The sequence below is a fragment of the Crinia signifera genome, chromosome 1 (genome assembly GCF_055691185.1).
Source record: "Crinia signifera chromosome 1, ASM5569118v1, whole genome shotgun sequence".
Lineage (NCBI taxonomy): Eukaryota > Metazoa > Chordata > Amphibia > Anura > Myobatrachidae > Crinia > Crinia signifera.
In genome coordinates this window covers 351,382,461-351,394,781 of record NC_139217.1, presented here as the reverse complement: position 1 = coordinate 351,394,781, position 12,321 = coordinate 351,382,461, and the positions used below count along the sequence as shown (strand labels likewise).

General features: G+C 42.4%; 1 protein-coding gene across 2 annotated transcripts in view; it reads left to right on the top strand.

The window, feature by feature from the left end:
* Positions 1 to 12,321, top strand: part of SPPL3 (signal peptide peptidase like 3) — a 59,113-nt gene extending 46,792 nt beyond the window's left edge. The window contains exons 4-11 of one of the 2 annotated variants that reach the window (XM_083147545.1): positions 1,682 to 1,801; positions 1,877 to 1,955; positions 2,594 to 2,706; positions 3,126 to 3,232; positions 4,104 to 4,267; positions 5,392 to 5,591; positions 8,756 to 8,865; positions 11,226 to 12,321. In XM_083147545.1, the coding sequence (XP_083003671.1) occupies positions 1,682 to 1,801; positions 1,877 to 1,955; positions 2,594 to 2,706; positions 3,126 to 3,232; positions 4,104 to 4,267; positions 5,392 to 5,591; positions 8,756 to 8,865; positions 11,226 to 11,297 (965 nt within the window). In that variant the 3' untranslated portion in view covers positions 11,298 to 12,321. Of the gene's footprint in view, positions 1 to 1,663; positions 1,802 to 1,876; positions 1,956 to 2,593; positions 2,707 to 3,125; positions 3,233 to 4,103; positions 4,268 to 5,391; positions 5,592 to 8,755; positions 8,866 to 11,225 lie in introns of both variants that reach the window. The other variant, XM_083147535.1, reaches the window with a different exon arrangement.

The following is a 12,321-nucleotide window of genomic DNA, read 5'->3' as shown; positions in this document are numbered from 1 at the left end:
AGATTGTAAGCTCCACTGGGGCAGGGACTGATGTGAATGTTAAATGTTCTCTGTAAAGTGCTGCAAAATATGTGCGCTAGATAAATGAATAAAACAAGGAGTGATGGAGACCGAATGCCGGAGGCTGACAGCAGATGACATTTCAGTGGAGCTGCTGGGCATGCACAGGAGAAGCTACTTTGGCTATTCATCCAGCTTAGAGAGAGAGCTCCGTATGGGGTTTAATTGGGTTTTTAAAGAAAGATACTGTGTATATATAGACCTGTATAATCGGTCATTTATTTCATTTTAAGGGAGAGTAAAGGTAGAAATGTTTTTTTTTACTTTTACCATTAAATAGAACAAGTTTTATTGGATATTTTACTGGCGTGACCGCCTGCAGAATTATAAATACATGTACTTTGTTGGGAGTGCCAGGGCTGACAATCGCTGATGAAAGCATAGAATTGTTGCAAGTTGTCATGATTATCTTGGTAATTTTAGCTTTGGCCTGGGAATGGCTTGATCCTCCCACACCTATATAGTACTAAATTATGTGTATTTTTTAAAATTCTGGACATCTCCGAAGCCAGCTAACCTATTTCGCTATATACAGATGTTCCCATAAATCTAGCATCAATACGCCACCAAGCACAAGATGCCTGGTGTGAGTGAGCTGCCAGGTCCTCTGCAACTCTTTGTACAAATAATACAAAATATTTACATCGTTCTTTTATCCTGCAGGACTCAAGTCACTTTGCCTAGATCAAGGATTGGGAATCTTTCCGCTTTCCAGCAGTTGCTATTTGCCCATTTTAAAACTGCTGTAGGGCAGCTTGGGATGAGTAGTTCAACAACAGATGGCTTGCCCAAAGGTTCCCCATCCCTGATCTATTTAAAAAATAGGGTACATTGTACAAAAAGGAGGTATTGCAATTACTTTTGTATGCTTTTTTCTTCAATATGATTTAGATGCATCTAAACCTAGAGAGCACACGGTTTACTGCAGGCTTTGTACAGATATTTGGGTAATAACATTTTGTGTTATATATTACACCAATGAAAAGTACCAGGTGAGGCACCTCTCCTGGTGCACTACGTAGGATTATTCTGGGTAGAATAGGTTATGGCCAGAAGAGATGTCACAAAATGTGTGTTTCAGGTGAGGCAGCCATATTGGGCAAGCTACGAAGGTCATGCTGTGGGCTATGTCATACGTGGACCCGAGACACATATGGGAAAAGTGGGGTGTGTAATAGTAGGACATACCCTGTATGAAAAGCTCCACATATAGTACATCCTGTCCACAGAGAAACCATCCAAAACAGCCACTGTGTAGGTTGCTTCTGTCAGTGGAGGTATACTGGTATTGCATACAGTAATGTGCTGGTGGGGTACCTTTTAAAGTCTTGCAGTTCCTTTATATTTAGATTGGGGTCATCACTGGAATGGGCTAAGCATAGTAATAGTGGCATGTACATAGTAGGGCTCATTTACTAACATTGTTGTTAGGTGCAAAGTACATAATAGCCCATTATTTCTTTTATTGGTTAACTTGTGCTGTAAACTAGAGTGATACTGATTTCTTACTGTGGTTCTGTGTAAATTTTGGACCGAAATGCCATGTTCGTAAATGAGCCCTAATGACTTTCTAGTGCCCCTGAATAAATTCCTTTCTTTACAGACAGTCTGTTCTCTGCAGGTATCCAGACTATTGATTCCACTCAGGCTTTGTTCCTTCCCATTGGAGCCTCAGTGTCTCTCCTGGTCATGTTCTTCTTCTTTGACTCTGTTCAGGTGGTGTTCACGATTTGCACTGCAGGTTAGTGGTGTTCTGTCCCTGCAGTAACTCCTGAGACTGCTCTTGTATGAAACTAATGGTCCTTTTCTCTTTCAGTTCTTGCAACAATAGCATTTGCATTTCTCTTGCTTCCTATGTGCCAGTATTTAACCAGACCCTGCTCCCCTCAGAACAAGTGAGTATACGCTCTTCATTTGTATATACTAGGACTGTGCCCTGCTACTGAATCACAGAGCCCTGCATCTATTTAGATTCATAGTATTTTGCTTTATGAATAAGTGCTGAAGGTGTCCATACATGGTGCGTTTTTCAGGTGCAATGCGCGCTACCGCGCACAGAAAGTCTTTGCAGCCTGTGCCTTTAGTACTAGATTGCATCATATCTGGTACAAAAAGCACAGGGCTGTAGCACATTGTATGCTTTTTGTACTAAATACAATGCAATCTAGTACTAAAAGCACGGAGTTCATCGCACAGTGTATGGCCACCGTAAAACGTGGTTTTTTTCCTTTTTTTTTTTTTTTTTAATACAAAAAGCAATAACTCATATGCCTTGTCAATGTCTATTCTACGCAAGACATTAAGGTGTGAAATACAAACAAGCAGAAGTCTTATTTTATTGCACTTCTGTCATTTTCTGCCCATGCCTGTATGTATCACATTGTTGTTGTTCTGATTTAGATTTGCTTGTTTAGAGAGACTTTTTTTTTCCCCCTGTATGACTCTTTCCCTCAAATAAATTCTGATGTACACAGCGAATAGTGTCAGAGGTGGCCTGGTGATTTTGTTAATGCTGTTATTTGCTGTTTGGCAGGATCTCCTTTGGATGCTGTGGTCGTTTTACACTTGCAGAGCTGCTGTCTTTTTCTCTCTCTCTAATGCTAGTCCTAATCTGGGTGCTCACTGGCCATTGGCTGCTAATGGATGGTGAGTTAGCATTTAGAGCCTTGCCTGTTAACAGAAATTACAAGTCAGCAAGGAGTATTGTGGCATTAAGAGTAATCCAGCAAATATGTACGGGTCAAAGAACTCCCAGGTGTTTTGTACAATGTAAATGGAGTTCTCCTATTCCTTATATAATACATAAGCTTATATATCTATTATGTACTGCACATAGTAACATGATAATTGCGGTTTTGTTTAAGGTGTGATACGTATGTTTTATATTTAAGCAGTCCATTTGATCTTAGTGGTGACAGTTTTGTAGATTTGGGGTATTATTATTATTATTATATTTTTTTTATTTATATGGCGCTATTAGTGTTTCACATCGCCGTACAAAGGTCAAACAATATTACAGTACGGGGAGACAAAACTTGATTTAAGCATGGTTTGTTCTTTTCCAGCACTTGCCATGGGACTCTGTGTAGCGATGATTGCCTTTGTGCGTCTACCTAGCCTGAAGGTATCCTGTCTCCTGCTTTCAGGTCTGCTTATATATGATGTATTCTGGGTAAGTAGCCGTGTAACGGGCATTTGTGTAGGCTTCTTATGCATCTGTTAACCCAATGAGTGCCAAGGGATTTTGTCAAAATAGGTGTGAAAATTGCCAAGCAAACCACTTTTTTTTTTAAATTTATTTTTTATTAACCCTTTGAGTGGCAACATTGCTTTAAAAGATCCTCAAAATATCCATTCAAAATCTCAGTGACTGTTCTTTTTTTTGGATGCAATATTTAATTAAACTTTAATGGTCTTAGCTGTATTTGTATTTATTTATACTAAAAGAAAAGTCCCTGTGAGTGGTGCTGGCATTTTTAGATTATTTTGAAGATCGCTCACAGCACTGTTGGCACTCAAAGGGTTAAGAGGACTTACCTTAACAAAGGGACTGTCAGCATATTCAACAACTGAAGTGGAACATTAGCTTTCAGTAAGCTCAGTAGCCTCATCACATGGTGTTCTGTGGACTTAGAACTTGGTCATTTCAGAAATGCTCCTTTTGCCTATTGTGTAGCTTAATAATGGGTAATGAGCCCTAAAGTGCAATGTTATGCATAGAAATGGAGCATTTTAAAAACTACAACTCATTCAGGTTACTGTGCAACACACAAATTGTGTAGAATCTAACTAACTAGATGGATGGATGGATTTAATTTTCCTGATTGTAAGTTCCCCCCTGCAAGAAAGGAAAAACTTTGAGACAACCATAGATAATAAGGGAGACTGATATACACGGATAACGTAGATATGATGTATGTAAATTTATAGGAAAACTTTCAACTATTAAACTAATTCCTGTGGCTGAATTAAGTATGACAATCATATAAAACAAGTGGTCCCAATGCTTTGTTTTTCTGCTCAGACTTCTGCTCTTTCTCCAGGTCTTCTTTTCTGCCTACATATTTAATAGTAACGTTATGGTGAAAGTGGCAACGCAGCCTGCTGACAATCCTCTGGACGTTTTATCTAGGAAGCTTCACCTTGGGCCGAATGTTGGTAGAGATGTGCCAAGGCTGTCACTGCCAGGGAAGTTAGTGTTCCCCAGGTAAGCAGTGTCTTGATTCTCTGACCGTATGCAACCCACTTACCAAATAAATTTTTTCTCCCATTATGTTGCAGAATTAAATTTTCTTCTATTTGCAATTATTTCATGGTGATCAAAATTGGTTTCTGCAGGCACTGTGTGCAAGTGTCATCTGTAGCACAGAGCTTACGTTTCTCATAAATAATGCACAACCAGGAGGTGGATTAAAGTGTTAGCTGTAATTTGTTAGGGTACTTGTGTATTATCTAGGGTGCCCACTAAGCAAATAGCTTAGTGCCCTATTCTGCATAGTGAGATCGCATGCAATTTGCATGCAATGCAATGGTACTAGTTAATTTTCACTGTACCCCTGGCCACGGATCGCATCGCACACAAATCGCATGCGATTTAGGACACCCCCTCTATCCAGGTCTATGCAATGCGATTTTAGCACACCCCCTCTATCCACGTCACCCCGGAGCGTGACGAGCAGACGCGGAACGCGTCCTCCCGACCTTTTCATACCCCCACTATCCAAGTCTGTGTGGACGCGTTCTGTTCCGCTCACCACGCCTAGGGTTGATGTGATAGTGCGGGTCTGCTAAATCGCATGGCATCACACGCGATATCGCATACGATACAGTCCACGGCCAGGGGGTGCTGCGAATTTAACAAGTACCAACGCATCGCTTGTGATTGCATACGATGCGATCTCTACGCCGGTGTACGTAGTCAAATTGGGCGCCCTGATAATACACAGTACCTTTTGTTAGTTACGCTACTGATATGGGAACAAATGTTAATTGCATTCACATTCACTCAGTCAAATATAGAAATCCTGTCCCATTGAATTTACCTACACGTCCCTACTACAACCACGCTTACCTCCAGGACTTTGAGGTAGAGAGACTGACGATATACACATATAGTTAGGAATTAGATTCCAGAGATCCGGTATTCACCACTACAGATGAAAAAACCCTTCTAGACTGAGAGCCAATCCTCAGATGATCCTGGGGAAAGTGGGTACTCATACATTATGTAGACATCATAGGTGCGTGATAGCTAATCTGTGTTTGATAGAGTATGTGTATATGTATATGTTTTATGGTCTGCAAATTGAGTTAATTCTGGCTTATATGCAGTTCTACAGGCAGTCATTTCTCCATGCTTGGCATAGGGGATATTGTGATGCCGGGTCTGCTGCTGTGCTTCGTCCTACGTTATGATAATTACAAAAAGCAAGCGACCACGGATTCATGTGGCGCACAAGGGGCTGCCAATATTTCTGGACGAATGCAGAAGGTCTCCTACTTTCATTGTACACTTATTGGGTACTTTGTGGGTGAGTATGCAAACATGTGCTATTCTTGGTTTGCAGTATGTTTGTTTTTTTGTGTATAGAGTTTGGTTTGTTCAGGTGTGTTTTTTTTTTTTTAAACCGTGAAATGTATTGTCATGTATTCCACTGTACTGTAAGCAGCTTATTCAGTGAGTTTAAGTGCAGCTTTGTCTTTCAGTAGGTCTAGTCGCAGATATTTGTTCATGGCCCCATGGATCTGCGTACCACAGTGTGCTATTCCAGGATGTGATTGTACCATGTGGGAGGGTTCCAGTGTCTACACATTGACCCCGCAAATGTTTCTGCACAAACATGGGTCCAAGAAAATAGTTTTAATTTCAACATACACTATTCTATCTGTTCTAATCTCTGGGTTTGACCTTGAGGCCAACTGAGAATTGATGAGCCTATTACAATTGGATATAAGGATATGTAGGCATCTTTAAAGCATGAAGATGCTTATTTGCTGTAGTAATGCACAAGCCCACTTAATAGCAGGGTACCAATTAACTTAAGTTCGCAAATATGGTCTTTACAATTTAGCAACGGACGGTAATGTGTCAATTGAGTTTATCCTCAATACTTGCCACAATCAAATGAACTATTTGGATTTACACAGAAATTAAATTGCATATGAAGAACTGGGCTTTTTCCACACTAGTGTCTACACACACAGGGCACAATATTTGTTATATCACAAAACAATGTAATCAAATTAAACACTTTAAAAAACCAAATACAAGCTACAGTTAAACAGATGCACAGACTTAAACTTAATCCCCATTTGTCCTGGAAGTGCTCCCTATGAACTATAACCTACTTACCGCAGGTCATTGGCCGCAAGCTACTGTGGCTGTTTTTAAAATGAAGCACACATTTTTAGTAACATGGTAATTTTAAGATGGATTACAAATACATTTCTGTGCTATTCACTGCATTTACCTGCCCACTCTTTTTTAAAAGCAAGTACTCACAAACAGTGTTTCTCAAACCCAGTTATTTTGGAACCGTAAAGAATCAATCCAGGTATTGAGACCTAAGAGTGCATTTTTTTCCAGATCATCTATCTGGAGCACAGGTGTCCTAAAACGAGAGATCTACAGGTGGTAGGAAGTGTTCCGGAGGATACCTTTAAAAATACGCAGAGTTTGTTCTATGAGCACCAAGTTAGATAACCCGTGTCTTCAGTACTCACCTGGCCCAAGTTGGATTAGGAGGGAAGCTAAAATAATTTGAACATAAGACTATAGTATTGTGCTTTATCTCAATATACGGTTTGTAAATGTGTTTATACAGACAATTGAAGTGAATTAAATTACATTTTTTAGAAAATGTAATTATGGCAATTTAAAATGTCAATGAACAGAGGTCACACAAAAGTGATTCAACCTCTATATGTGTAAAATGTCTCCAGGAAAGTGATCTATATCGTGGTGAAAGATCAGAAGAATATGTAGGAAATGACTTGAAATAAAAAGGATTGTGAAGACCAGGATATGAGTTGGGCATACACTAGTGCAATCTCTTGCAGCATTGTATGCACAGCCGATCACCTGCGAGTCGCCCGGGACCTTCCTGGGCGGCAAGGTCGCATGTGATCCATCACATATGGGGGCAGATGTATTAAGCTTTGCGAAGAGATAAACTTGAGATAAAGTGGAGATAAATTGGAAAGAGATAACGCACCAGCCAATCAACTTCCAACTGTCATATTTCAAACACAGCTGATTGGCTGGTGCGTTATCTCCTTCCAATTTATCTCCACTTTATCTCAAGTTTATCTCTTCGCCAGGCTTAATACATCTGCCCCATGGTCCTTTATACTTGTGATAATTTGCATGCGACCTATGTTCCCTGCCCGGCCCTCAGCTGCGAGGGAGGTCAGACCTGTATGCAGGTCCTACCTCCGACTCTGGTCTGATGTGCACCGGACCTGAGGCGACATCACAATGACCCGATTCGGGACGATTTCTGAACGGGTGAAATTGGCCCCAATTGAGTTAATGTATGGGGCCAATAGTCTTTAAGTGTGTGTAGCAAAAGATAATGAACATATTGTCACTCAGATTAACACAGGCAGCAGCCACAGCCACATTCATTTCCTTTATCAAACATACTAGATGCAGGCATAAATAGAAAGTGTGGCACACTTGTAATGTCCATGCTGCATCATGTCACATGTCCATGTAATATACCAGCACAGGCTAATTGCTAGTATGTAATGAAATACAGCACTTTCGCAATTCTGGTGACCATACAGGATCTTGTCACTCATAAGTGTGATACACAAATTAGTCTTAATGCAAATGAGATACTACTCCAATTAAAAATGGCATAAGTATGTTTGTATCTACGATATAATTGTTTAAAACTGTGTGTCTACGACGTGCGCAGTGAGTCCTGACATTCAGTGATTGACATATCAGCAAATCCGTCCTCTGCCACAACCCTGAACTCTCTCCTTAGGGGAGCTATTGCCATAGTGGAGACTCGAGAAGGACGTTACTAAGAAGCCCAAGTCGGTAAGCAGGTGTGGGACCTGGTGAGGGGATGGTGAAGAACAGACAGTAGGTACAGTGGGGCAGAGCAGAAAAGGGGGACAGAGTGAAATGGGATCCATGACGTAGAAGAAGGGGAGGATGGAAACCCAACCCTTAATGGTGGTGGTTAAAATAATTACTAAATTGGAAAAACTATTTTACATCCATTGGAGGACAGTGCAGGAATATGGAAGTGTGACATGATTGAGAACATTTGGCCATGTAGTAACTATCATCTGGTAACAAATATTGCCTTTAAACAATATTATGAAGGTTTGTTTTCTGTATAAACAACATCCTGAAGGTTTGTTTTCTGTATATTGAATATTGTTGTGTTCTTTCTGTTGGTCCATCTTGAATTATGCCTGAAGGTGCCCATACATGTTACAATTATTGTGTACAATATCGAATCTCATCGCATCTCGGTTTTACGATAAGATCAGATGAGATGTAGTACAAAAAGTATGTGCAGCACATACTTTTTGTACTAGATTTTATCTCATCTGATCTCATCACAAATCCGATATGCAATGAGATGCGATATTGTATACAATAATTGTAACGTGTATGGGCACCTTGAGGGCTATCTACAAATTGTATTTTAACATTACTTTTATTATATAACAGGACTGTTAACAGCGACAGTGGCCTCACGCATTCACAGAGCTGCCCAGCCTGCTTTGCTGTATTTGGTTCCCTTCACTTTATTACCACTTCTCACTATGGCCTACTTAAAGGTATGCTATGTTCCTGTTTTTTTTAATATAGTGCTCCTTTTTCCACCCCCACATCTTTATCTTAACAGATTTTGGTTTAGCTAACTTCACAATGGAGCATATGTACTTTATGTAATTTTGGTAGCACAATGTAGCTCAAAGTTTACATGCACAGAGCTAATCCATTAAGCCCATGATTAGCAAGTAATGCATGTAGTAACTGCATTGAGCCCAGCATTTACCCCGGGAGATGCAGGTTACCTCAACTAATGCCTAGGGCAGTCTCCATAGGGTGCCCCTCCTGGATTAAGTGCAGGACGTGATGCAGTTGAATAGTCCGGGGGGGTACTAGCACGGCGCCCATCGTAGGTGATCGCATACCTTAACTTAAGGTATGCGATGGACGCGACCGACGCGATTTTAGGGCTATTTTTAGCCTTTTCCCCAACAATGAAAAAATCGCGTCCGTCACATGCCTTAAGTTAAGGCATGTGATGCGACCGATGCTATGGACCCGTTTTTACATAGGGAATAATGTTAAATGGGCCAATGGACACGATTTTTTCATGGTATACCCACCCTTATGGGTATTTTACATGACAAATGAGCGCCCCCCCCCCCCATTAACACCACCCCACGATGAACGTCAACCCGAAGCGTGTACGCGTCCTCGGACCGTTTCATACCCCCACTATCCACGTCGGCGTGGAGTTGTTTTTATATAGTGTGGCGAGCAACTGAGCACGAAGCGTGGCGAGCGCAGCGAGCCCCAAGAGGGGGACGCGTAATATCTGAATTAATGTGCGGCCCCTCGCGGGGCTCGCTGCGCTTGCCACGCTTCGGGCTCGGTGGCTCGCTGCGCTCGCCACACTGTATAAGATCAACTCCACGCCGACGTGGATAGTGGGGGAATGAAAAGCTCGGAGGACGCGTACCGCCGCCCCTCCCGGGCTCGCTGCGCTCGCCACGCTTTGGGTTGGCGTTAATCGGGGGGGGGGGGGGGGGTCATTTAACATTGGGGCCAATGTAAAATCGGGTCTCAGGGACCATTTTACATTGATTCCAATGTAAAAATCGCGTCCATCGCATGCGATTTGGTTGCATGCAATGCGATATTTGGGGTCCCGATGGATACAGTTTTTATCACTGACACCGTGCTAGGAAACAAGTACCGTCCGGGGCACTTAACCCAGGTGCGGCTTCTCTGTGAGGCTAATTGTATCACCCCCTGTTATTACTGAAATCTGCATACAGAGTTAAAAAAATATATACCGTATTTATCGGCGTATAACACGCACTTTTTTCCCCCTGAAAACAGGGGGAAAAGATGGCTGCGTGTTATACGCCGATATGCGTGCTATACGGCGGTAAATTGCGGTAAATATACCTGTATTGGTATATAATAGGTGCGCGCCAGTGGTGTCCAGGTGTGCACCACTGGCGCAGCACCTCTACCCCATACCTCCGATCAGGCCCAGTCCCCCTGTCCTCCGGCGATCGTAGCTTCCCCAGACCACCCCGGCGCGCCTGTCACTTTACAGTGACGTCGGCGGCAGGCTCGGGTAATGTCGGCCAGGCTCGGGGGGACTCGGAAGCGCTCAGGCACCCGAGTCCTCCCGAGCCGCGAACATCCCCCAGCCTGCCGCCGACGTCACTGCTAAATGTGACAGGCGGCTAGGAAGGGGGAGAGAGGCAGCAGGGAAGCTCCGGCGTACTAACGCCGGAGCGAAGGCGAGGGGGGGGCGGGCTGCTTTTAACCTTCTGTGGTGGGTTTTGCTGGGGCAGGATAAACCTGCCCTGGTAGGTTTGTCCTGCCCCAGCACAACCCACCACCCAAGGGGTTAAAGCTCCTCCCTGCACAGTGACTCCTTCCTCCCTGGCTACAGCAGCGTCATCAGCCTTTCCAAGCGCTGGCTGTAGCCTGGAGGAGGAGAAGGATAACTGTGCTGCCCTGCAAGTAAAATCCAGTACGGTATTTAAATTAATGCTGTATGCTAATAAACAGTGTAATAACACTGTAATAAACCTGGGGGCTGGGGGGGCGGGGGGGGGGGGAAATGATGAGTGAATTTCTCTGGCTTCTGCTTTATCTGAGTTATTCTTATTTTTTTCCTGGAATTTCCCTCTTAAAATGAAGGTGCGTGTTATACGCCTGTGCGTGTTATACGCCGATAAATACGGTACATTTATCCTCCAATGTGCACAATAACATTTAACATTCTAGCAATAAAACCAAAAACTGTCCTATGAATAAACCAAATTTGTGGCTATACGTCACATTGCTTTATGACTTTTCAACAAACATGAAGGACTTCTCCTCTATCCTAATAAAGCAGACACTACACAGCGCTGACTGTATTCACACTCTCTCTCTTTCTCAGGGTGACCTTCGCCGAATGTGGTCTGAACCATTCCACACCAAGGCCAGCAGCTCCCGCTTCCTTGAGGTATGATGGGAACAGAAAAAACAAGGCCAAACCTGACAGAATTCTTCTTTTGGCTTTCTGTATTCTGGATAAACATGGTGTTACGGATACAGCTACAACTGAAGGACCTCATATGAACTGATTTTGTGTAAAATATAAGAACATTTATAGTGAGCTCTCCGCTCGAGATCCTAAACATTGGAACATGATCTCAGCAGTGAACTCCATTCCAGTTGTACTATGGACAAAATATAATCAACTGAGAGTTGGTGGGGTCATTCGGAGTGTAAATCTTGCAATCTTTCAAGGTCTGGCCTGCTTGAAGCTCTGTATACCACATGACTCTTAAAGGCTTGGAGCTAAAGACTATTACCGCTTCAGGAAACCTGCGGGACCAGACCCAACGGGGAGTACATAGCTCTCCTCCTTCTTGTTTTTTAGTTATCTTCTGTGGTGTGAAGTGACTTTTTAGATCTCAGCCAGTGTGTGAGTTACTCGCAGTATATACATAGTCTGTCGTATTTAATTCCATTTCACCCGTTTCACGTTGCAGAGGGCAAGTCTGAGATATATATTTTCTATGGATAGTTTAAATATTCACAGAATAAGGCCGGATCAGGTCAGGTCTGCCGTATTCTGTCGCATGTCCTGCACTTTCATCTTTGGCTTTATAGGACTAATCCATCCCAGCAAAGTGAAGCCTCTGTTCCAATCCAGTGTATTGTGTGCTCGTTCTGACGTACTCATGGGCTGTTTTAGTGACTGTATTTGGTTCTGATCAATGTAGTGACTTTAGGGCAGATGAAATGTTCCCAAACCTTTTTCGTTTTCACTTTTTGCGCAGCCTTTTTAGCGGTACCTTCGGACTCTTGCATGTCAAATTTGCTGCGCTCATTGCTCCCTCCATCTTAATAATGTTACCTTCCTGTAAATACATATTTTCTTTTTCTATTTTTTTTGTATTAGTATTTTCATTTATCTGCTGTATTTCTGAACCTCTCATGTGACCACCCCATCTGTGGGGAACAAACTAAACAAAAACCTCCAAATA